At 50.5% G+C, this 24,843-nt stretch overlaps 1 protein-coding gene across 13 annotated transcripts in view; it reads left to right on the forward strand.

Annotated features, from left to right (window-relative positions):
• Nucleotides 1–17,328, forward strand: part of rab3gap1 (RAB3 GTPase activating protein subunit 1) — a 56,950-nt gene extending 39,622 nt beyond the window's left edge. For 2 of the 13 annotated variants that reach the window (XR_013936369.1, XR_013936375.1), the window contains 7 exons: nucleotides 361–588; nucleotides 1,550–1,646; nucleotides 2,871–2,974; nucleotides 3,210–3,325; nucleotides 8,512–8,614; nucleotides 14,145–14,790; nucleotides 14,830–15,062. Coding sequence is in view for 4 of the 13 variants with exons in the window: in XM_080488961.1 (XP_080345087.1) it covers nucleotides 361–588; nucleotides 1,550–1,646; nucleotides 2,871–2,974; nucleotides 3,210–3,325; nucleotides 8,512–8,614; nucleotides 10,243–10,266; nucleotides 14,145–14,378 (906 nt within the window). In the remaining 9 variants the exon portion in view is untranslated. Of the gene's footprint in view, nucleotides 1–360; nucleotides 589–1,549; nucleotides 1,647–2,870; nucleotides 2,975–3,209; nucleotides 3,326–8,511; nucleotides 8,615–10,242; nucleotides 10,267–14,144; nucleotides 15,063–17,204 lie in introns of those variants that run through there. The other 11 variants (XR_013936372.1, XR_013936376.1, XM_080488962.1 and 8 more) reach the window with 9 other exon arrangements.
• The last annotated feature ends 7,515 nt before the right edge of the window (nucleotides 17,329–24,843 follow it).

Genomic DNA, 24,843 nt, shown 5'->3' on the forward strand with positions numbered 1-24,843 from the left:
TGCTGTAAACCCTCCTTGTTGTTTACATCTGTCGCTTTGTGCTCACTGGTTGTTTAGTTAACTGGTTTATTGAAACGTCGGTGCGCCACTGCCCCCTGGTGTTCAGACGAGGTGCAGACGCTTCTCTCAGTAACAGGAGGGGCGGAGCTTCAGCAGCAGCGTCTCCTCTCAGTTTCAGGAGGGGCGGAGCTTCAGCAGGAGCTCCTCCACTCATAAACAGAAGGGGCGGAGCTTCAGCAGGAGCCGGACGCTGCTGTTCTGAAGGAGAACGTTTTACCTGTGTCACAGAGAACAAGGCTCTCGGTTTTACCTTGACGGCCGTGACTTCAGATTGGTTCCATGTGCTGTTCTTTCCCACAGGCAGCCAATCCAGGATGCGTTCTTGAGGACTTTGTACGGTGGTACTCACCTCGGGATTATGTGGAGGAGGAGGTCATCGATGAGAAGGGCAACTCAACAGTGCGAGGCGAGCTTAGCCCCCGGATGAGGATTCCAGGAAACATGTGGGAGGAAGCTTGGCAGACAGCTCGAGTTGCTCCTGCTCGGCGCCAGAGGAGACTGTTTGACGACACCACAGAGGCAGAAAAGGTACATCCTGTCCTCATCAAATTGAAGTTCTCTGGTGGAAACAAAATGGCCTCTAGTTTTCCTGCCTAATTTCAAACTGAGCAACACTAAAACAGACAAAATTCTTGTTCTGGACCCGACTATCCAAACATTCAGTGTTTGAGGTGGTGTCCAGATATAATTATTTTGAGTTGTGAATAATTACAGCCCCCCCACAGCGCAGTGCAGCTTAACTTTCCCTTTACACCAGTAGAGTCTGTGGGCCTAAACCAGTCCGGCCCTGCAAACCACCAAGTCTGATCGGCTTTATAGGACTTCTTTTTACTTTTCACTGGATTTTGAACCAGAATGTTTCATTGAAATAGACTTCATGTTGAGATTTCTGTCATTTTCAGTCGTAATTGTGTGATTTTGCAACAATATAGAGAATTCTGTCATGAACACTGTGACCACAACAAAGCAAAACTTTAAAGTGTAAATTTAAAAGTTATTATAGCAATATGTTACTGGTCCGGCCACTCAAGGTGAAACTGGACTGTATGTGGTCCCTGAAGTTAAATTTGATTTAATATTTATTTTATATACATCTTTCTATATATTATATGTGTGTATAGTATACATCTTTGTGTTGGTTTAGTTATCTGCTGTTAGTTTGGTTCCTTCAATATCAACTAGTCCTACAATTTGTCCTGGTGACCTCAGAAGAAAGGACACCTGTCTTCAAGGGACACTTGTCTTTGGATTTCAGGGCATCAGTGCGTGCGTGCGTATATATATATATATATATATATACACAGTATATGTATTGATGCTGTAATAGCTTGCCTGGGCTGCTTTAAATGTTAATTATATAAAACATCAATATTAATGAATGAACAAATGTAAAACAGTAGTGACAGTGACAGTGAAGAAAGGATGACTTGTAGATGCAACATGTTTATGTGGATTGAGTAAATGAAAGTGCATCTTGGCTTTCTTTCAGGTCTTGCACTATCTGGCCATGTTGAAACCTGCGGACTTGGCCCGTCACCTCCTGCCCTGCATGCTCCATGCTGCCATCCTGAAGCTGAAGGAGGAGGGTCAGTTATCTCCATTCATGACATCAACTGTTCAGACCTTTGGTTTTATAAACCAGTGTCATCATGTCGCTTACATATAACAGTTCAAGGTTACTAAATGCTCTAGTATTTTATGAGCCACAAAAATAATCACAAACACTTTGACCAAAGGCATGTAGGCTGGTGTCAGTATTGACACGGACCCAGTTCATATGCTGGAAGTATCAAGAGCCTCCACTGTGTTTAGTGGTGGTGTGAAGCCATTTATTATCAACACACTGTTAATTCTTGTTGAATCATAATGACAGCAGAACCTACCCCGATCATAAGTGTACATACCCCAGGTCTTGACACTGTGTATTGCCCCCTGTAAAGTCCACATTGTCAGGTTATTTGTGGTCCTTCTGAATGAGGCTCATGAGTTCCTTCTGAGCAGAAAGCCTCCACTTCCTGTAGAATCTTGGTCTGTCTTTCCTGAGATGTCCCCAGAGGGACTCCATGATATTGAGGTCAGGACTCTGAGACGGCCACACCAGAACATTCCCTTTGTTCTGCTGTCCACTTGGCCTTGTGTTTTGGACCATGGTCATGTTGCAACGTCCAAGTACGTCCCATGACCATGAGTGCGACCCCTCCCTCAGTATTTTCTCATCACATTCAGTATTCACCAGTGTTAACCAAGTTTCCTGTGCCTTAGTCGCTCACACATGGCCAGCATCAGCAAACCACCTCCAGGTTTCATCACAGGCCTCGTTGGCTCCTTCCCACATTAACATGGGGGCTTTTCCACCGGAAAGAACCAGGTTCTCGTTCTGGTCCAGGGCCAGCCTCAGCACCAGTTCTTTGTCTTTCCACTGCCAAAGCCCCGGTCAAACAGGGGCTAAACTGCTGCTACGCTGGCCCCACTTCGTTACTGGACCAGACTGGGACCAGAGAGGAGCCAGACTGGGACCAGAGAGGAGCCAGACTGGGACCAGAGAGGAGCCAGACTGGGACCAGAGAGGAGCCAGACTGGGACCAGAGAGGAGCCAGACTGGGACCAGAGAGGAGCCAGACTGGGACCAGAGAGGAGCCAGACTGGGACCAGAGAGACTACCTCCAGAGATAACTCCGCCCCCAGCTGATGACGCGTCGGGCCCCGCTCTGGCTCCTCTTTAGCAGTTTAGCCCCTGTTTGACCGGGGCTATTTTGTTATGTTTTGTCATGTTTGCACTTGTAATGATTTTGTGTTTCTTTCTCTAACAGAGTCAGCAGAAGACGTCCCCTCAGTCAGAAAGATGATCCAGCAAACGACGCTTCAAGCAAGCAAGTTGTTGCAGTCGCCCTGCCATGACTACAGTAAGTTAGAGGTGAGTAGGACTTCCCTGACAGGTTGGGCTCATCACACAATCTGCAACCGTTTGACCTCAACGTGTCCCTCGGTCGGTTTCACTCCATGTCCTCTGAAAGCTTTTCACAGGTGTATTCCACATTGGTTTGTTGCTGCTGTAACTTCTGCAAAACATTGACCAATAAAAACTAATGTACTTGTTAACGACACTCAATATGTAACCACCATCCTGTGGGACCTGTCTTTCTGTGCAGGATTCCATCAATCAGTTAATGACCATGGAGACGATCATTACCCGAGCTCGATCACTCAAAGCCAAGTTTGCTGTTGCTGAAGAAGACAAGGCAGTGGACACCGAGGAAATGGAGAAGTAAATTCAGCATTTAAGCAGCACATATATATATATATATATATATATATATGTGTGTGTACACCTTCTCATTCAATGCTTTTTCTTTATTTTCATCGCTATGAACATTGTAGAGTCACTGAAGGCATCAAAACTTTGAATGTAGTGACCAAAAGATGAGGATTCCTCCAGATAGCCCGCCGTTGCTTTGGTTGCTGCGTTGCACTGCTGACGAGGTACAACCTGTACAATGAACAGTAGTTTGGTACATCGTAAACAGTCATGAAAATAAAGAAGAAATATTGAATAAGAGGCTGCGTCCAAACGTTTGACTGGTAGTTTATGTACAGTATATTGCTTTTATATAGATTCATATAATCAAATCACTTCAAGCTCATTGTCGCACACCCTGTGTAACCGACAGCCATGAGATAACACGCATGAGATATGATGGAAAAAGTGTACAAATACACAATCCCAGAATTACTTCAAAACCCAAACTGTGAAGGAAAGTGAAGTAAAGTAATGTTTCTAGTGTAAATCAGTCTGGATGGTTGGAGCACAGCTGCTGACTGTTGGACTGGATGGTTAAGATGACAGGAGTCGGGGCTTCAGGCCTGAACAACTTCAAGATGGCTGCTGACAGAAGTAGAGTAATTAGGGATTTACTCCCTTCCAGACTAAAGAAATCAACCAGGAAAAAAGCAGAATGAAGGATTAAGGCTCCTGCATCCTCCCTTACTGAACCCAGAAGAACCAGAAGAAAGTTCAGCAGTGACGTCAGCCAGCTGCTGAATAAAAAGCTTTTTCTGCAGGACTGTTCATGCTCCGATAAGAAGCTGCCGAACTCACAGGCCACGCCCCCTCACATCAGACCACGCCCCCACACCAGGCAACGCCCCCTCACACCAGGCCACGCCCCTCACATCAGGCCACGCCCCCTCGCAGCAGCCACACCTCTGTGAAGCAGTGTTTACACAGTTTATTTCTGTCCTCCAGTGCTTTCAGAAACACATTTCTCTGAACTGTTCCAGGAATAAAAGAGAGTCTGTCAGAGCGCCATGTTGCTCTGGTTCTAACTACAGGAGCTGAGTGATGCGTTCAGGTGCATCACGTAACTCCGCCCTCCGACATGTAGACGAGCTGCGGCGCTCAGACAGTAGTGATGTTACAAACTAAATCTGATTAAAATATGACTGATAGTCATTAGAGAGCTGGAACACATGAGCAGCACGGCAGAGCAGCAGTTTCAGCAGAGCAGCTCCTCCACAGTCCAGCCAGGACGGCTGGATCAGATGAAACTAGTTTGTTCAGCCAGAAGAAGCAGGAAGCAGGAATGAGGTCACTTTGTTCAGCAGGACCTTCATGATGAACTTTCTTCCTCTTCTTCTAGCGGAGGAATCGGTCTTTAGACGTTAATCGAGGCACCAGAAGATAAACGCCAGAGGAAAGTGGAGACGAGTCTCAGCAATGCTACCAGCTAACATGAATGCTAACTAGCATAAGGAGGACCAGCTTGAGTCGACACTGAAAACTTTCACCAAGAAACCACGAGCAGCTCCAGAAAATCAAGCTTCATTTCATATCATTTCCTGGACACTTCTATCTTGAGAACACTCACCTTGAAAACTATTTGCATATTGTAGAGCTCTCCCTTCAGGACCAGGGCAGTAGCTCCGCTACAACAGTAGCTCTACAATGGTAACTCTACAATGGTAGCTCTACCATGGTAACTCTACAACAGTAGCTCTACAATGGTAGCTCTACCATGGTAACTCTACAACAGTAGCTCTACCATGGTAGCTCTACAACAGTAACTCTAACATGGTAACTCTTAATGGTAGCTCTACAATGGTAACGCTACAATAGTGGCTCTACGCTGGTAACTCCACAATAGTAACTCTACAATGGTGGCTCTACAATGGTAGCTCTACACTGGTAACTCTACAATGGTAGCTCTACAATGGTGACTCTACAATGGTGACTCTAAAATAGTAGCTCTACGCTGATCACTCTACAATGGTAACTCTGCAATGGTAACTCTACAATGGTTACCCGACAATGGTAGCTCTACAATGGTTACTCTACAATGGTGACTCTAAAATAGTAGCTCTACGCTGATAACTCTACAATGGTAACTCTACAATAGTAGCTCTGCAATGGTAACTCTACCCTGTTGACTCTACAACAGTGGCTCTACAATGGTGACTCTACCATGGTAGCTCTGCCATGGTAACTCTACAATAGTAGCTCTACAACAGTAACTCTAACATGGTAACTCTTAATGGTAGCTCTACAATGGTAACTCTACAATAATGGCTCTACGCTGGTAACTACAATAGTAGCTCTACAATTTGGAACTCTACGGTAGTAGCTCTACAATGGTAAGTCTACAATAGTAGCTCTACAATGGTGACTCTACCATGGTAGCTCTACAACAGTAACTCTAACATGGTAACTCTTAATGGTAGCTCTACAATAGTGGCTCTACGCTGGTAACTCTATGGTAGTAGCTCTACAATGGTAACTGCAGTGGTAACTCTGCAGTAGTGGCTCTACAGTGGTGACTCTACAACAGTAGCTCTACATGGTAACTCTACAATAGTAGCTCTACAGTGGTAACTCTACAATGGTGGTTCTACACGGTAACTCTACAATAGTAGGTTCTACAATAGTAACTCTACCATGGTAACTACAATAGTAGCTCTACAGTGGTAACTCTACAATGGTGGTTCTACACGGTAACTCTACAATAGTAGGTTCTACAATAGTAACTCTACCATGGTAACTACAATAGTAGCTCTACAGTGGTAACTCTACCATGGTAACTCTACACAGAGCGTGTAGCCGTGAGGTCTTGATGGAGGAGACCAGCTTCCGTTGCTTCTTTCTGTATATACAGTACACACACAGGAACCTGTACAGTGAGAAAAAGGACACAGAGCCGTTGGATATTTGATGTCATGATTCCTAAAGACTATTTGAAAAGTCTTGATCTGATTTCTGAAATGAAATCAGATGTTTCCTCTCTCAGTTCACTGGAGGATTGAGCCGTCAGAATGAACCTTCTCCCGCCACACCTCTACAAGAACAATAGTCTGCAGCTGACGTTAGTCCTCTGCTGTGTCTTTGTCCCCCGACATACTCTGCAGGATGGTCGGAGTACCAGGAATGGACGGGCTGAATCGAGGGTTCAGACGACTCCATGTTGAAAAGCCTGCTGAGCAGAACACTGATAACGTTTGTGGACTGGGAGAGTTCATGACAATAGAATTAAAAAATGCTTTCCAAAAGCTCTAAGTGACGTTGCCTCCTTTACCCAGAAGGGGGCACTCCAGAGCGTCAAAGCCTTAAATAACAACATGGTTTGGACATATGGGATTTGTTACGGAAGAGTTTTAGGGCCGCTGAAGAAGAAAAGATTCGGAGGCTAAACAAAACAAAAACCTTCATGCGCTTCAGAAAAAGTCGAAAATCAAAGTTGAGATATTTTTTTTCACGGTGGAAAAAACAGTCTGTCCGTCCCCCTGCCAGCGGTGAGACACCTTCCTGCCCCGCAGGCGCTTTAATGAAGGGATGAAAAGACGCTTCAGGACAGAATGTCTCTCATAAACACGGTCAGTTATCATCAGGACCAGAAGACACAGAGCAGCCTGCTGTCTGGTTCTGTCCCGGAAGTTCGTCCAATACGAAGGACAAAGACACGGATCCTGGGCTGCTTATCTAAATGTTCCTATTAATCAAGGAAATCCAGTGTAAAATCACACGTCCATCAGCAGTCAGCAACACTATAGTCACAATTAGGTGATTTAATGTGAATTCACATCCACGGGAAATGATGAGGGACGGACAGACAATGAGGGACGGACAGACGATGAGGGACGGACAGACGATGAGGGACGGACAGACGATGAGGGATGGACAGACGAGGGACAGACAGACGATGAGGGACGGACGAGGGATGGACAGACAATGAGGGACGGACAGACGATGAGGGACGGACAGACGATGAGGGGCGGACAGACGATGAGGGATGGACAGACGAGGGACGGACAGACGATGAGGGACGGACAGACGATGAGGGACGGACAGACAATGAGGGACGGACAGACGATGAGGGATGGACAGATGAGGGACAGACAGACGATGAGGGACGGACAGACGATGAGGGATGGACAGATGAGGGACAGACAGACAATGAGGGACAGACAGACGATGAGGGACGGACAGACGATGAGGGATGGACAGATGAGGGACAGACAGACGATGAGGGACGGACAGACGATGAGGGACGGACAGACGATGAGGGACGGACAGACAATGAGGGACAGACAGACAATGAGGGACAGACAGACGATGAGGGACGGACAGACGATGAGGGATGGACAGACGATGAGGGACGGACAGACAATGAGGGACAGACAGACGATGAGGGATGGACAGACGATGAGGGACGGACAGACGATGAGGGATGGACAGACGATGAGGGACAGACAGACGATGAGGGATGGACAGACGGTGAGGGACAGACAGACGATGAGGGATGGACAGACGATGAGGGACAGACAGACGATGAGGGATGGACAGACGGTGAGGGACAGACAGACGATGAGGGATGGACAGACGATGAGGGACGGACAGACAATGAGGGACAGACAGACGATGAGGGATGGACAGACGATGAGGGACGGACAGACAATGAGGGATGGACAGACGTCTCTCCCTGAAAAAATTAATCTCCACTTTGAGTTTCGATGTTTTCTGAAGCACATGAAGGTTTTTATTTTAGCCTCTGAATTAATATTTTTCTTGAGAGGCCCTACATCTCTTCTGTAGAGTTCTACACACACCTGAAGGTCCGACACTATTTTAACCAGAACCTAGAATAAGCTTTAGGAAAAAGCCAGTCAGGATTTCTACAGGTGTTTTTGAACTGTATTGAGGAATGTGATGAGGAAGGTAATGGAACCCAGCATTCCCAGAACATGTTGAGAGACGTGTGGAGGTTTGTAGTGAGAGTTCAGGCTGGGCTCTACGTCACCGCTGAGTCAGGGAGGGAAAATACACTCCAGTCAGCACTAGAGTGAGGCTATAGTGAGCTCACCATGTCCAGATGTTCTGTAAAACTGCTTTTTGTCTAAATGTTAAAAGATTGGATGGGTTGTACAGCTGGACGTCTCCTGACAGGAGCTCCGTTGTCTGTCCAGGTTTGTCCGCTCGCTGCTGGAGGAACCAGAAGTGGTCGTGAACGGCGCCGGGAAGGGAGCTGCAGGGAGCATCATCCACAGACTCTTCATCAACGCTCAGAGAGTGAGAGGCTCCCAACACACTCTTCATCATCACTCACTCGTCATCATCACTCACTCGTCATCATCACTCACTCTTCATCATCACTCACCCTTCATCATCACTCACCCTTCATCATCACTCACCCTTCATCATCACTCACTCTTCATCATCACTCACTCTTCATCATCACTCACCCTTCATCATCACTCACCCTTCATCATCACTCACCCTTCATCATCACTCACTCTTCATCACTCACCCTTCATCATCACTCACTCTTCATCATCACTCACCCTTCATCATCACTCACCCTTCATCATCACTCACTCTTCATCATCACTCACTCTTCATCATCACTCACCCTTCATCATCACTCACTCTTCATCATCACTCCCTACAGACAGTACAAACTCTACACCTCCAATCCAAACAGCCTACGAAGCCTCGCTGCCCTGAAATAAAACTCAGCTCATCAAATATTAATATTGCTTTTAATTTGAAAGTATCTTTCAGGATACCCAAGCATATCAATGTTTTCCTACAGTGGCACTCTGCCGGAGAGTGAGTCTAAAATATTGACCAACTACCCCAAAAGGAATGGAAACAGTGGCGAGGAACAAACCTCTTCAGATGACATCACTGACGTGGTCTCCTCCGATTCTTTACTGCTTTTAATCTTAAGTGTTTATGTACTGACATTTAAACAGTTAAAACACACCAACACTGTTGTTCTGAACTAAATTACCAGTTTTCTGGGATGTGTGTGGAGGACAGTCTGAACTGGTGGAGGACAGTCTGAACTGGTGGGGGACAATCTGAACTGGTGGGGGACAATCTGAACTTGTGGGGGACTATCCAAACTGGTGGGGGACTATCCGAACTGGTGGGGGACTGTCCAAACTGGTGGAGGACAGTCCGAACTGGTGGGGGACAATCTGAACTGGTGGGGGACAGTCTGAACTGGTGGAGGACAGTCTGAACTGGTGGGGGACAATCTGAACTGGTGGGGGACTATCCAAACTGGTGGGGGACTATCCGAACTGGTGGGGGACTGTCCAAACTGGTGGGGGACTATCCGAACTGGTGGGGGACTATCCGAACTGGTGGGGGACTGTCCAAACTGGTGGAGGACAGTCCGAACTGGTGGGGGACTGTCCAAACTGGTGGAGGACAGTCCGAACTGGTGGGGGACTGTCCGAACTGGTGGGGGACTGGGGGACTGTCCGAACTGTTGGGGGACTGTCCGAACTGGTGGAGGACAGTCTGAACTGTTGGGGGACAGTCTGAACTGGTGGGGGACAGTCCGAACTGTTAGGGGACAGTCCGAACTGGTGGGGGACTGTCTGAACTGGTGGGGGACTGTCTGAACTGGTGGGGGACTGAGACGTGACCTGTTCGGGAGGTCAGAGGTCACCACTGGCCGTTCCCCATTCTGGGGAGTGAAGAGGATGGTGAGCCGTTCAGTTGGTTCCAACCATCATCAGCATCACATCCTGGAATGTTCACTGTTGTTGACAGTGCAGGTCCACTGTCTGTGAGCAATGGCAGCTTCCCCTTGGTTCCTCTTGACGGAGGACACCAGCTTCAGGTGCTGGACTTGATATGATCTGTGCTTCTTTCTCTTCTTTGTCTCTGCTGCTTGCATGAAGCTGGCTGACTCCAGCAGGGACGAGGTAACACTCCAGATCACTCTGTCACATGACACCAGCCATTCACACTGGAGGGACACACACATTGTTTGGAGGATCACTGGAGGGACTGTTCCAAGTCTTCTTACCTCTGTAGTTGGAACAGATCCTCTCACTGTCACAAGAAAACCTGAGTTCTGGAAAACAGAATCTGTGGGAGTGAGACTCTTGATAGCACTCCTGCTGCGTCAGCTGAGTTTCAGGTCTCAGAGACATAGAAGGGCTCTTCTAATGTCCCACATGTCCCACAGCCTCAGTGTAGAATTCTGGGACATGACTCCACCTCACACCTTCCAGCACACATCTAAAGTCTCAGGATTGTTTTAACTCCCGTCTTTCCTTGTTTCCATGTCACTTCCCCCGATGGCCACACTTTGAACGCAGGGTATTTTTGGTGATATGGAGGTTGGTTCCCTAGTGCTAGACTCTGTGTGTCACTAAACCTGCAGCCTGATAGGCTGATTTACTAAAAACATTCTGTTAAGCACACACACACACACACACACACACACACACACACACACACACACACACACACACACACACACACACACACACACACACACACACACACACACACACACAGTGTCTCTGGTTCTATAAATTCACTCCTCAAATAGAAGGAACCATCAAACAACCAGCAGGTCGACTCTGAGGTTCACTAATCAGCCACTGCATATTGCTGTTATATATGTGTGTGTGTGTGTGTGTGTGTGTGTGTGTGTGTGTGTGTGTGTGTGTGTGTGTGTGTGTGTGTGTGTGTGTGTGTGTGTGTGTGTGTGTGTGTGTGTGTGTGTGTGTGTGTGTGTGTGTGTGTGTGTGTTTAGATATATGTGTGTGGCGTCTCGTGTGAACAGCCCTCCACCTAGTTCGGTTTTCCTCCCAGCGCTCCCCTTGACCCCCCCTGACCTCCCAGCGCTCCCCCTGACCTCCCAGCACTCCCCCTGACCTCCCCCTGACCTCCCAGCACTCCCCCTGACCTCCCCCTGACCTCCCAGCGCTCCCCCTGACCCCCCCTGACCTCCCAGCACTCCCCCTGACCTCCCCCTGACCTCCCAGCGCTCCCCCTGACCTCCCAGCGCTCCCCTTGACCCCCCCTGACCTCCCAGCGCTCCCCCTGACCTCCCAGCGCTCCCCCTGACCCCCCCTGACCTCCCAGCACTCCCCCTGACCTCCCAGCGCTCCCCCTGACCCCCCCTGACCTCCCAGCACTCCCCCTGACCTCCCCCTGACCTCCCCCTGACCTCCCAGCACTCCCCCTGACCTCCCCCTGACCTCCCAGCGCTCCCCCTGACCTCCCAGCGCTCCCCTTGACCCCCCCTGACCTCCCAGCGCTCCCCCTGACCTCCCAGCGCTCCCCCTGACCCCCCCTGACCTCCCAGCACTCCCCCTGACCTCCCAGCGCTCCCCCTGACCCCCCCTGACCTCCCAGCACTCCCCCTGACCTCCCCCTGACCTCCCAGCACTCCCCCTGACCTCCCCCTGACCTCCCAGCGCTCCCCCTGACCTCCCAGCGCTCCCCTTGACCCCCCCTGACCTCCCAGCGCTCCCCCTGACCTCCCAGCGCTCCCCCTGACCCCCCCTGACCTCCCAGCACTCCCCCTGACCTCCCAGCGCTCCCCCTGACCCCCCCTGACCTCCCAGCACTCCCCCTGACCTCCCCCTGACCTCCCCCTGACCTCCCAGCACTCCCCCTGACCTCCCCCTGACCTCCCAGCGCTCCCCCTGACCTCCCAGCACTCCCCCTGACCTCCCCCTGACCTCCCAGCACTCCCCCTGACCTCCCAGCACTCCCCCTGACCTCCCCCTGACCTCCCAGCACTCCCCCTGACCTCCCAGCACTCCCCCTGACCTCCCCCTGACCTCCCAGCACTCCCCCTGACCTCCCCCTGACCTCCCAGCACTCCCCCTGACCTCCCAGCACTCCCCCTGACCTCCCCCTGACCTCCCCCTGACCTCCCAGCACTCCCCCTGACCTCCCCCTGACCTCCCAGCACTCCCCCTGACCTCCCAGCACTCCCCCTGACCTCCCCCTGACCTCCCAGCGCTCCCCCTGACCTCCCAGCACTCCCCCTGACCCCCCCTGACCTCCCAGCACTCCCCCTGACCTCCCCCTGACCTCCCAGCGCTCCCCCTGACCTCCCAGCGCTCCCCTTGACCCCCCCTGACCTCCCAGCGCTCCCCCTGACCTCCCAGCGCTCCCCCTGACCCCCCCTGACCTCCCAGCACTCCCCCTGACCTCCCAGCGCTCCCCCTGACCCCCCCTGACCTCCCAGCACTCCCCCTGACCTCCCCCTGACCTCCCCCTGACCTCCCAGCACTCCCCCTGACCTCCCCCTGACCTCCCAGCGCTCCCCCTGACCTCCCAGCGCTCCCCTTGACCCCCCCTGACCTCCCAGCGCTCCCCCTGACCTCCCAGCGCTCCCCCTGACCCCCCCTGACCTCCCAGCACTCCCCCTGACCTCCCAGCGCTCCCCCTGACCCCCCCTGACCTCCCAGCACTCCCCCTGACCTCCCCCTGACCTCCCAGCACTCCCCCTGACCTCCCCCTGACCTCCCAGCGCTCCCCCTGACCTCCCAGCGCTCCCCTTGACCCCCCCTGACCTCCCAGCGCTCCCCCTGACCTCCCAGCGCTCCCCCTGACCCCCCCTGACCTCCCAGCACTCCCCCTGACCTCCCAGCGCTCCCCCTGACCCCCCCTGACCTCCCAGCACTCCCCCTGACCTCCCCCTGACCTCCCCCTGACCTCCCAGCACTCCCCCTGACCTCCCCCTGACCTCCCAGCGCTCCCCCTGACCTCCCAGCACTCCCCCTGACCTCCCCCTGACCTCCCAGCACTCCCCCTGACCTCCCAGCACTCCCCCTGACCTCCCCCTGACCTCCCAGCACTCCCCCTGACCTCCCAGCACTCCCCCTGACCTCCCCCTGACCTCCCAGCACTCCCCCTGACCTCCCCCTGACCTCCCAGCACTCCCCCTGACCTCCCAGCACTCCCCCTGACCTCCCCCTGACCTCCCCCTGACCTCCCAGCACTCCCCCTGACCTCCCCCTGACCTCCCCCTGACCTCCCAGCACTCCCCCTGACCTCCCCCTGACCTCCCAGCGCTCCCCCTGACCTCCCAGCACTCCCCCTGACCTCCCCCTGACCTCCCAGCACTCCCCCTGACCTCCCAGCACTCCCCCTGACCTCCCCCTGACCTCCCAGCACTCCCCCTGACCTCCCAGCACTCCCCCTGACCTCCCCCTGACCTCCCAGCACTCCCCCTGACCTCCCCCTGACCTCCCAGCACTCCCCCTGACCTCCCAGCACTCCCCCTGACCTCCCCCTGACCTCCCCCTGACCTCCCAGCACTCCCCCTGACCTCCCCCTGACCTCCCAGCACTCCCCCTGACCTCCCAGCACTCCCCCTGACCTCCCCCTGACCTCCCAGCGCTCCCCCTGACCTCCCAGCACTCCCCCTGACCCCCCCTGACCTCCCAGCGCTCCCCCTGACCCCCCCTGACCTCCCAGCACTCCCCCTGACCCCCCCTGACCTCCCCCTGACCTCCCAGCGCTCCCCCTGACCCCCCCTGACCTCCCAGCACTCCCCCTGACCCCCCCTGACCTCCCCCTGACCTCCCAGCGCTCCCCCTGACCCCCCCTGACCTCCCAGCGCTCCCCCTCTGTCCACTGCAGTCATGTGACTTTGTTCCTATTAGTCAATGAGCTCAGGAGTCGTGCACCGCCGCACACAGCAGGATCAAACCTCCTGCCTGTCAGGTGAGCTCACCTGTGCGGCAGGAGGTGACTGTGGGTGTCAGTGTGTCCAGAGAAGCTGGCTGACGTCCACTTGATGTTTGACCTGGTTTGTGGCGTCCTGCAGGCTGCCCTCCTGGCTCCTGCTGAGGAAGACCTGGACCTGGAGAAGAAGCCAGCAGGAGGCAGAGTCAAAGTGCCGGACTTCCCGCCCCCTGCAGGCCGGGAGGTCCTACTGCGGTGTGTGGTCCCTCGCCCTGCCCCCTACTCCAAGGCTCTGCCCCAGCGCCTCTTCTGTGTGCTCATGAAGGACGAGTTCAGACTCGCAGGAGCTTTTTCCTCTGATATTTCCTTCTTCTGAAAGGAAATGAAGAACCTTCTTCTGCAGTGTGGCCCTACTTTGTTCAGACTTTCTCTGTAGAAAGACAAATGGAGGAAAGGGTTCCTGCTTCGTCAATACTAATCAATACTATCAGACCTGCTTTGACAAAGAACACACATAATATCAAATCACTGCAATGACTGTACACAATGTACTGTAGTACTGTCTTGTGAGTATTGTGAACTGGACGACTGGACTCCAGTGAACTTGACTCCAGTGAACTAGACTACTGGACTCCAGTGAGCTGGACAGCTGGACTCCAGTGAACTAGACTACTGGACTCCAGTGAGCTGGACTCCAGTGAGCTGGACAGCTGGACTCCAGTGAACTAGACTACAGTGAGCTGGACTCCAGTGAACTAGACTACTGGACTCCAGTGAGCTGGACTCCAGTGAGCTGGACAGCTGGACTCCAGTGAACTTGACTCCAGTGAGCTGGACAGCTGGACTCCAGTGAGCTGGACTCCAGTGAGCTGGACTCCAGTGAACTGTCCCAGCAGCAGAGTGTATATTTATTGGCTCTGTTCACATTTTACAAAGCATTGTGATTCAAATATTCTTTGTCATTCCAGAAATTCCCCTTATATTAAAGTTTAGCATAAAATCAATTGTACGTCATGATTTATTTTGCAAACTGAAATAAAATGTGTTTGTCTGTGAGCTGATTTGCGTGAATCTTCATCTGGAGTCTGTGGAGGAGAAGAAGAGTGCAGCAGAGTGAACACCACTGGAGTGCGTTAGAGCCTGGGGGGGGGGGGGGGGGGGGGGGGGGGTCAGAGGAGAGGAGAGTAGAGGAAGTTCTAATGCCGGTCAGGCACCGTGGGTAAGGCCTGACTCTGACTGAGACCCTCTGGGGAACAGACCTCCCAGTCAGGCTGGTCTGCATGACCACTGCTGACTCAGCAACACCACAGCAGAAGTAATAAATCTGAGACGGTGAAGGACAAGAGACACATGGATAGAGTCCTCGTGTGAGGAGACATAAGTTGTTTGAATGACAAGGTGCGAGCGCTCTGACTAGGTTAAGACGGTGGTATGATCTGAGTAACGGAGGGGGCCGGGGGGGACAGACAGCATATAGAGGGACATATTACTCTGTCAGTCGTCGCAGCGACCGGCGGCTCAGAGTCTTTGTTCTGGACAATAAAGACTCTTTTCCATCAAAGTCCAACTTCTCAGCGGCTTTTTGCTTCAAGACTCCAGTTTTTTACCATTAGAGTTGGAGGATTAGAGGAAATGCTGGTGGGACCTGACGGTTCCACATCTGGTCCTGATCCACACCCAAGATTAATCCACGACTCGAGCTCTGGTCCAGCTGCGATGTCCGGCTCTGGTCCGGCTCTGGTCCAGCTGCGATGTCCGACTCTGGTCCGGCTCTGGTCCAGCTGCGATGCCCGGCTCTGGTCCGGCTCTGGTCCAGCTGCGATGTCCGGCTCTGGTCCAGCTCTGGTCCAGCTGCGATGTCCATCTCTGGTCCAGCTGCGATGCCCGGCTCTGGTCCGGCTCTGGTCCGGCTCTGGTCCAGCTTCTAGAAGTGATAATTGTGACACGTCCATCATGTTCGACCTGCTCCTGTCCTTTGCAGAGTCGCCGGGCGCTGGATCAGTCCCAGCTGCAGTGGACCAGTGGTTCAACCTTCCTGCCTCACAACAGGAAGGTTGTGGGTTCTATTACCTCCCTGTGTGGGTTGCTCCTGGGAACTACAGTATCCTGCCACAGTTCCACAAACCCCCGACAGCGCCGCTCTGTGTGGCTGCTCCCAGGGCTTTAAGTGGGCCGGGATGCACCAGTACCAGAATGCAGTACCAGCACTTTAAAATTTGACCCCTTAGCGAACTGGGACTTTTTCTTCTAGCGTACAGTAAGAACCCGACCTTTCCGTAATGTCCAGACTGGCAGCCGCTACTTGATTCTCACACTTTGAACCCAGCAGCTGGAAATGACGTTACAACAGAGAGTCGTGGTTCGGCTGTGATGATGCAACACATCAAGTCTGTTTACACTGCACTTCCTGTTTACACAGCACTTCCTGTTTACACTGCACTTCCTGTTTACCCCGCACTTCCTGTTGACACTGCACTTCCTGTTTGGACTTCCTGTTTACCCCGCACTTCCTGTTGACACTGCACTTCCTGTTTACACTGCACTTCCTGTTGACACTGCACTTCCTGTTTACACTTCCGGTTGACACTGCACTTCCTGTTTACACTTCCTATTTACACTGCACTTCCTGTTTACCCCGCACTTCCTGTTGACACTGCACTTCCTGTTTACACTTCCTGTTGACACTGCACTTCCTGTTTACACTTCCTATTTACACTGCACTTCCTGTTTACACTTCCTATTTACACTGCACTTCCTGTTTACACTTCCTGTTGACACTGCACTTCCTGTTTACCCCGCACTTCCTGTTGACACTGCACTTCCTGTTTACACTTCCTGTTTACACTGCACTTCCTGTTTCATGGCGAAACGTCAAACTTGGTGACGTGGTTGTGGCCACGCCCCCAAACTTTGATGTGATTTTGATAACTTTTTTTTCACACCTTCAAATAAATTGTCGGCACAAAGCGCGGTACCACTGATAAACAAACGGAGGACATCTTTCCTTTCTCTTTGTCTTTCCGTCATCTTGTCTGTTTAAGAAAGTCTTCGTCTTCTTAAAAGTCCTCCTCACTACTCTTAGCGGTTTTCCGTCTTCGGAGCTCTTTTAGGACTTAAGATGCTTTCTGAATCACTTTTATCTGAGGAAGGAAACATTCTACATGTTAAGAGTGACGTCATGGTCACTCCTGGTTCTCCTCAGGTACTCCGGGTTTCTCTGATAGTTAAAACAACCTGCACCGTGTCTCCCTGAGCTCCACCCCCGGCCTCCATCACCTCTTCCTGAGCTCCACCCCCGGCCTCTATCACCTCCTCCTGAGCTCCACCCCCGGCCTCCATCACCTCCTCCTGAGCTCCACCCCCGGCCTCTATCACCTCCTCCTGAGCTCCACCCCCGGCCTCCATCACCTCCTCCTGAGCTCCACCCCCGGCCTCCATCACCTCCTCCTGAGCTCCACCCCCGGCCTCCATCACCTCCTCCTGAGCTCCACCCTCGGCCTCCATCACCTCCCCAGAGCGCTGCACTGCGTGGCTGCTGAAGACGTCCATTTGGTGAAGAAATGTCCTGTCGGAGGACTAATGAGGGACTAATTATAAATGAACTCCGTCAGTCTGTCCTGTGTCCTGTGCTCCAACAAGCCGCCAGCGTAGACATATGCTAGTAGATCCTTCACTATATAGAGCCTCTAGTTTTCTGAGATAGTAAGTCATAATTATGGCTTTTTCATCCTTTTGATATTTGTTTTATAAGAAATACATTTTAATTACTACAATAATTTCACTGCAGTACACTGTTGACCCCAGAAACTCAGTCCAGCCATCAGAAAGGTCCTGCTCATCATACTACAGCTATTAGTTTCAATTTTAAGCATTTTTCATTTGCATTGATTAGTAATGATGTAATAACTTCACTGTAATATACTTCAGACTACTGACACTCTGTCCAACCATCGAAGTTGTTCTGCTGATCAGTTTGACAGAAAAAGATTTTTTCATACATTTTAAGGGATTTATATTATGAGTAATAGAATTTAATAACTTCAACAACTTCGCTCAAATGTAATGAAACAAAGAAAGTAAGTCCGACCATCAGTTGGGTCCTGCTGAGCCCAGTACTGCGATCAGCTTGACAAAAATACTATGTCATTAGGTTAATGGATGTTTATTAGTAATAATATTAAAGAACTTTACTGTATTGTTCTGTAGACAAATGCAATTCTGTCCAACAATACTACAACACTTAGTTTGACCAAAATACTTTTCCATAATTTAAGGAAACGTTTTAAGACCACCTCCTTACAAGGTCTCAGTCTTCATTGATTAATATAAACCTGAATGTTTAAAAGTCTGAATCTGTGAATAACTTTATGACTTTACCAAACTCTCTCCACTCTAAGAGCTGGATTAGGAACCAAATCTCAGGGTTGCTGTAGAAAAGGAGATTATTTAATGTTTGTTTGAGCTTTTATGTTTTTCAACAGGTGGAATTTAAACTGGACCAGATGGACGAGCTCAGTGACGAGTTAAAGACACGACAGGCGCCTGAGGAAGACATCCAGCGACTGGGACGGGAGAAGGTACTTCAGATAGGATGGGTTTTATTAATTAACTTTCTTTTTTTAAAGTGTGGATCTATATATATATATATATATATATATATATGTAGCAGCTGAAGGAGGATCTACTATCCTATGGTGATGGACTGGCTGTTTCTGGACGCTGCAGACAAAAGGAACGTGAACCTCAAAGATCCTGCAGCGTCTCAGAGGAAGACTCTCCAGAAACAAAAGTGATGAAGGTTAAAGAAGGAGAACCAGAGGAATCCAGAAACGCTTTAGAAGAATCATAAAACAGGTGAGATTGGATGGACGATGGATTGGATGGACGATGGATTGGATGGACGATGGATTGGATGGACGATGGATTGGATGGACGATGGATTGGATGGATGCACTACTGAGAGGAGGGATTGGTGCAGGTACGCACCAACTAAGGTGGAGGAACCAGAAAAGTCCCAAAAGACACTAGAGAGCAGGACATGACTGGACAAGCTGTGTAGGTATTATTCCCTGATGGAAACACACAGTACGGAGTGTCACTGAGTGACTGAAGTGATTTTCAGGAGTATTTTCTGAAGTTATTTTCAGGAGTATTCTTTAGAGGATAGTATCACAGTTGAGACGAGGCTGCCTCTCTGTCTCTCTATTTAACAACCAGAAACAAAGACATCCGCAGTGGCACACATCAGGAAGAGAGTACTAGTACTAGTGGTACTAGTGGTACTAGTGCTGCAAGTGCACAACCAAGTGAAAACACAAATGACAGATCTGATATCGATCACCATTCTCCAGACACTCTGGACACTCCAGACACTCCAGACACTCCAGACACTCCAGACACTCCTGACACTCCAGACACTCCAGACACTCCGAACACTCCAGACACTCCAGACACTCCGGACACCCCAGACACTCCAGACACTCCGAACACTCCAGACACTCCAGACACTCCGGACACCCCAGACACTGCTGACACTCCAGACACTAACATTGTGGAGATAAACTCTTCAGACATCCTCTACACTGAAAGCAGCAAAGTGTTTGCTAATCCAACAGGTGAAAGTCTCTGTCATGGAGGCCTCAGGCCACACATCTGTTACACATCTGCCACACATCTGTTACACATCTGTTACACATCTGTTACACATCTGCCACACATCTGTTACACATCTGTTACACATCTGCCACACATCTGTTACACATCTGCCACACATCTGTTACACATCTGTTACACATCTGTTACACATCTGCCACACATCTGTTACACATCTGTTACACATCTGTTACACATCTGCCACACATCTGTTACACATCTGTTACACATCTGCCACACATCTGTTACACATCTGTCACACCTGCTTTACCAGATCATGGTGCATTACTTCATGTGGATTCGTTAGATAATAGTGGTGCTGGAACGTTCCACACACAAAGCATTTCTGACATGGAGTACTCCAGTCCTGATGATACCATGCGTCTCTCTGAGGACCTGTCCTGAACCATTTCTGCCTCCTGCAGTGGAAACCATGCAGGAACAGGCCAGTCAGACCCAAAGAGTTAAGATTGTTCTTCATCGTGGACAAATTCTCAGAGAACTTATTCAAGTGTTTTCTGAGGAAAGTATCCTAGAGAATGACGTTTCCTTTAGACTTTTACTCCCTGATGGAAAGCTTGAAAAGGCTGTGGACAATGGAGGAGTTTTAAGGGATGTGTTGTCAGAATTCTGGAAGGAGTTCTATGAGCAAGGCACTATGGGAAATGGCTTCAAAGTGTCATTCCTGCATCATGGTTTTGGTAGAAATGAATGAGAAAGCGTGGGCAGAATGATGATATTTGGCCGGCAGAAAGAGAAGTACCTTCCCGTACTTCCTGTACTTCCTGTACTTCCTGTCTGGAGCAGGCAGTCTGGGCTCTGTGGAGACTGGTCTGGTGGACATCTTTTTCAAGTAAGTGTCAGAGTCTGAGCGAATGATCTTTGAATCTTGCAGATCCGATTTTGACAGTGGATGAAGAAGAACTGTTGGGAATCATGGATCTTCACGCTGACGGAGGTTCAGGAGCAGAGAACATCGAGCAAACTGATTCAGGAGCAGTGGAGCAACACGGGCGCCTGTGACATCAGAGCAGAAAGGGACTGTCGCTGTCTATCAAGAACTTCAGCCAACTTCACGAGAAACCATGAGCTGGATTACACCCCCCGCTCCCCGAGTGCTCAGGAGACACAGAAGGTGAAGTATGTAAAGGTTCATCTGAGGGACTCAGACCCCCAGCACCTCCCCTCTGTCCTCAGAGCAGACCTGTTCACAGGAAAGAGCACCACCTTCAGCTTCAGGCAGGTGGAGACGTGGCTGTTACCTGGCTGTCGAAGTTCTGGCAACGATCCAGACTTTCTCCACTGTCTGGGTGATGACCATAGTCTCAGCTCCAATCAATCCAACAAACTAATCTGAAACTAATCCAAGCCAGCTGGTGTTTAATGTTCAGGAGCTTTTTGTTTGCTGGTTTTGCCCCGTCAACCTCACGCTCTGCAGGATTCAATCATGGGTTCACTGTTGGAATAAATAAATGTGTTCATGCATGTGTGGATTTTACATTTAACATCTAGAACCGACGGCCGCAATGATGGAGGAAACAATGTGGAACAATCCAGAAAAGAAAAGGCTTTGGAGCGGTGAGTGTGACAGGGAGGCTTCACTTTCAAACTTCTAGATCCAGTTCAGCATAAATCAGCTGTTTCAAACACATCATCTGTTAAAGTCAGATTATAATCTGACATGAGCTCCACACAGACATGGAACACATCTTCATCACATGGGAAGTCCTCAAGGCAGGCCTGAACCTTCTCCAGATCCACACAATGCAAACACTGTCTTCCCCCGTCCAGGTGAGGACGGCATGCAGTACGGAGGGACGGCCAGGAGGTCGTCCTGAGTTGTGGACTTGACGGACTCTGGTTGTTCCAAGTCAAAATAACCTCATCGAGTTCGTCCTCTGAGAAAATAACAGTTTGGAGGTAAAGGACACTAGGACAAGCTGCAGAGGGAATACCTGCTAAACTTCAAATACACTCCCTCCCGTCTCCTCCTGTCTCCTCCCGTGTCTTCCGGTCTCCTCCGGTCTCCCTCCCGTCTCCTCCCGTCTCCCTCCAGTCTCCTCCCGTCTCCTCCCGTCTCCTCCCGTCTCCCTCCAGTCTCCTCCCGTCTCCTCCCGTCTCCCTCCAGTCACCTTCAGTCTCCCTCCAGTCTCCTCCCGTCTCCTCCAGTCTCCTCCCGTCTCCTCCTGTCTCCTTCCGTCTCCCTCCAGTCTCCTCCCGTCTCCTCCCGTCTCCCTCCAGTCTCCTCCCGTCTCCTCCCGTCTCCTCCAGTCTCCTCCAGTCTCCCTCCAGTCTCCTCCCGTCTCCTCCCGTCTCCTTCCGTCTCCCTCCAGTCTCCTCCCGTCTCCTCCCGTCTCCTTCCGTCTCCCTCCAGTCTCCTCCCGTCTCCTCCCGTCTTCCTCCAGTCTCCTTCTGTCTCCTCCCTTCTCCTCCCGTCTCCCTCCAGTCTCCTCCCGTCTCCTCCCGTCTCCCTCCCGTCTCCTCCCGTCTCCCTCCAGTCTCCTCCCGTCTCCTCCCGTCTCCCTCCCGTCTCCTCCCGTCTCCCTCCAGTCTCCTCCCGACTCCTCCAGTCTCCCGCCTGTCTCCTCCCGTCTCCTCCAGTCTCCTCCCGTCTCCTCCCGTCTCCCTCCCGTCTCCTCCCGTCTCCTCCCATCTCCTCCCGTCTCCTCCCGTCTCCCTCCCGTCTCCTCCCGTCTCCTCCAGTCTCCTCCCGTCTCCCTCCCGTCTCCTCCAGTCTCCTCCCGTCTCCCTCCCGTCTCCTCCCGTCTCCTCCCGTCTCCCTCCCGTCTCCTCCCGTCTCCCTCCCGTCTCCTCCCGTCTCCTCCCGTCTCCTCCAGTCACGACACATTGTTCATTGTGTCGTTACTATTAATACCAAAGTAGTGATACTTTCTGCCTCTTATAGTAAGAATTGTGGCAAATATCATGTTTTTGCTTGAGAACCCCTGATATCCTATTGAGAACCCCTGAAATCCTATTGAGAACCCCCTGAAATCCTACTCAGAACCCCCTCAAATCCTATTGAGAACCCCCTGAAATCCTACTGAGAACCCCCTGAAATCCTACTGAGAACCCCTGAAATCCTACTGAGAACCCCTGAAATCCTACTGAGAACCCCCTGAAATCCTACTGAGAACCCCTGAAACGTTGAATTACAAACCATGTCTCATTGTAATGACAGCAGGAAGGTAGGCGATGAGTGATGATGTCATTTTCACCTGTTACAGCCGTTGTCGTAATGGAAACCTTTTTTTGTTTTTTATTTGCGTCACTCTTACTCCACATATCAGTGGTCTACAGGGGATTGTACTACATCACTGTTCTTTGTCTCACCAGGCAGGACGATGTCATGACTTCACACTCAGAGACAGACAAGATATGAAACTTATTGAAAATAAAAATTCTCCAAAAATGCAAAAATCATATTTTCCTAGCGTCCATAGTGCCCAGTGGGACACTACTAGAAGAATAGCACTCGACCAACTTACAGGAACCTGGGGGTTGGATGTAACAGCCAATCAAAAAGATCCTTCAGTTTATTCCATAGGACAACTCTAAAATAATGCTTATATTTAGTAGAGTAACTCTGAATACCACAACGTGCATCACTGTTGTTTTCTTTCCAAACATAGTTTGGAATCATTTCTATTTGCAAAGAATTCAAGCAAAGATGTTTTAACTTGTGACTTTCTACAGAGACGGTCTCTGTCTCCTAATGAGTCATGGAAGGAAGCAAACTGGATCAAGGACTTGTCCAGGAGATGATCAGAGAAGTGTCCATCTTCTTTCAGCTTATCAAACGGGTCCATCCAGAACTGGACCCACTCACTGCGCAGGATCAGCCACCATCGTTCGATCCGCTGATTTCCTGTGCTCGGACCAAAGGTCACAGCCTCTTTCAGCTTGGTTCTCAGAAAAATGTAAGAACCGCTGCATTTCAGCCATGTGACCATCTCCTGTCCCTGAATCCAGTGTGAGTGTGGCAGTGCAGCCACCAGCGTGGAGAACTGCCGCCATGGACCAGCCCGCCATGGACCAGCCCGCCATGGACCAGCCGGCCATGGACCAGCCGGCCATGGACCAGCCGGCCATGGACCAGCCGGCCATGGACCCGCCGGCCATGGTCTCTGGATCATTGTTGGTTTTAGCTTCAACATATCATCTTTCAGGAAAAGCCTCAGTACCTCCACTGGTGGTTCCAAACATAGTGTGAACCACAGCAGTGGTGCACACGCCTTCCTAGTCTATGTCTTGACCTCAGACCGACACCTTCAGCATCCAGTAACCGTAGCAACATCCTTCTGTCTCTCTGTCGGTTACCATGGAACCAGCATTTATGATGCTTCCATCTGTAACCATGGGACTGACCAGAGGTTTCCAGCTGCTGTTCAATGGAGGTTTCCAGGGTGCGTTTGCTTCATACAATCCCATGTCCATTAGCAAGCAAATCAAGGATTTCATTGGTTGTGAAGCTCCGTTTAGAATCGTCCTCAATATACTGAGTCCATTTCTGAAGAGCAGAGCTCCACCAGGGAACCCCAACAGAGACCTGCTACTGCTGACTGCTGCAAAATGACCCAATAACTTCACCTTATCGTCTCATAATTATGACTTACTATCTGATCATTATGACTTACTATCTGATCATTATGACTTACTATCTGATCATTATGACATACTATCTGATCATTATGACATACTATCTGATCATTATGACTTACTATCTGATCATTATGACTTACTATCTGATCATTATGACTTACTATCTGATCATTATGACTTACTATCTGATCATTATGACTTACTATCTGATCATTATGACTTACTATCTGATCATTATGACTTACTATCTGATCATTATGACTTACTATCTCATCATTATGACTTACTATCTGATCATTATGACTTACTATCTGATCATTATGACTTACTATCTCATCATTATGACTTACCATGGGATTTATTTTTACTCAAGTGTAAGTTATTTTTTTTCAAACTGGCAGAAATGGGCTTCCAGATCATTCTGTGTTGAAAATCGCCTCATAAAAAGCACCAACACAATATGAGAACAGGATCCCTGCAGACCGAGAGAAGGAGTTCCTCCTGCTACGTCACTCCTCATTCCTCTACAGGCTCCGCCTCCCACAGAAGGTTAGGTTGTCCACAGCACAACATTTGATAAAGAGTAA

The sequence above is a fragment of the Lipophrys pholis genome (assembly GCF_963383615.2).
Source record: "Lipophrys pholis genome assembly, chromosome: 20".
NCBI lineage: Eukaryota > Metazoa > Chordata > Actinopteri > Blenniiformes > Blenniidae > Lipophrys > Lipophrys pholis.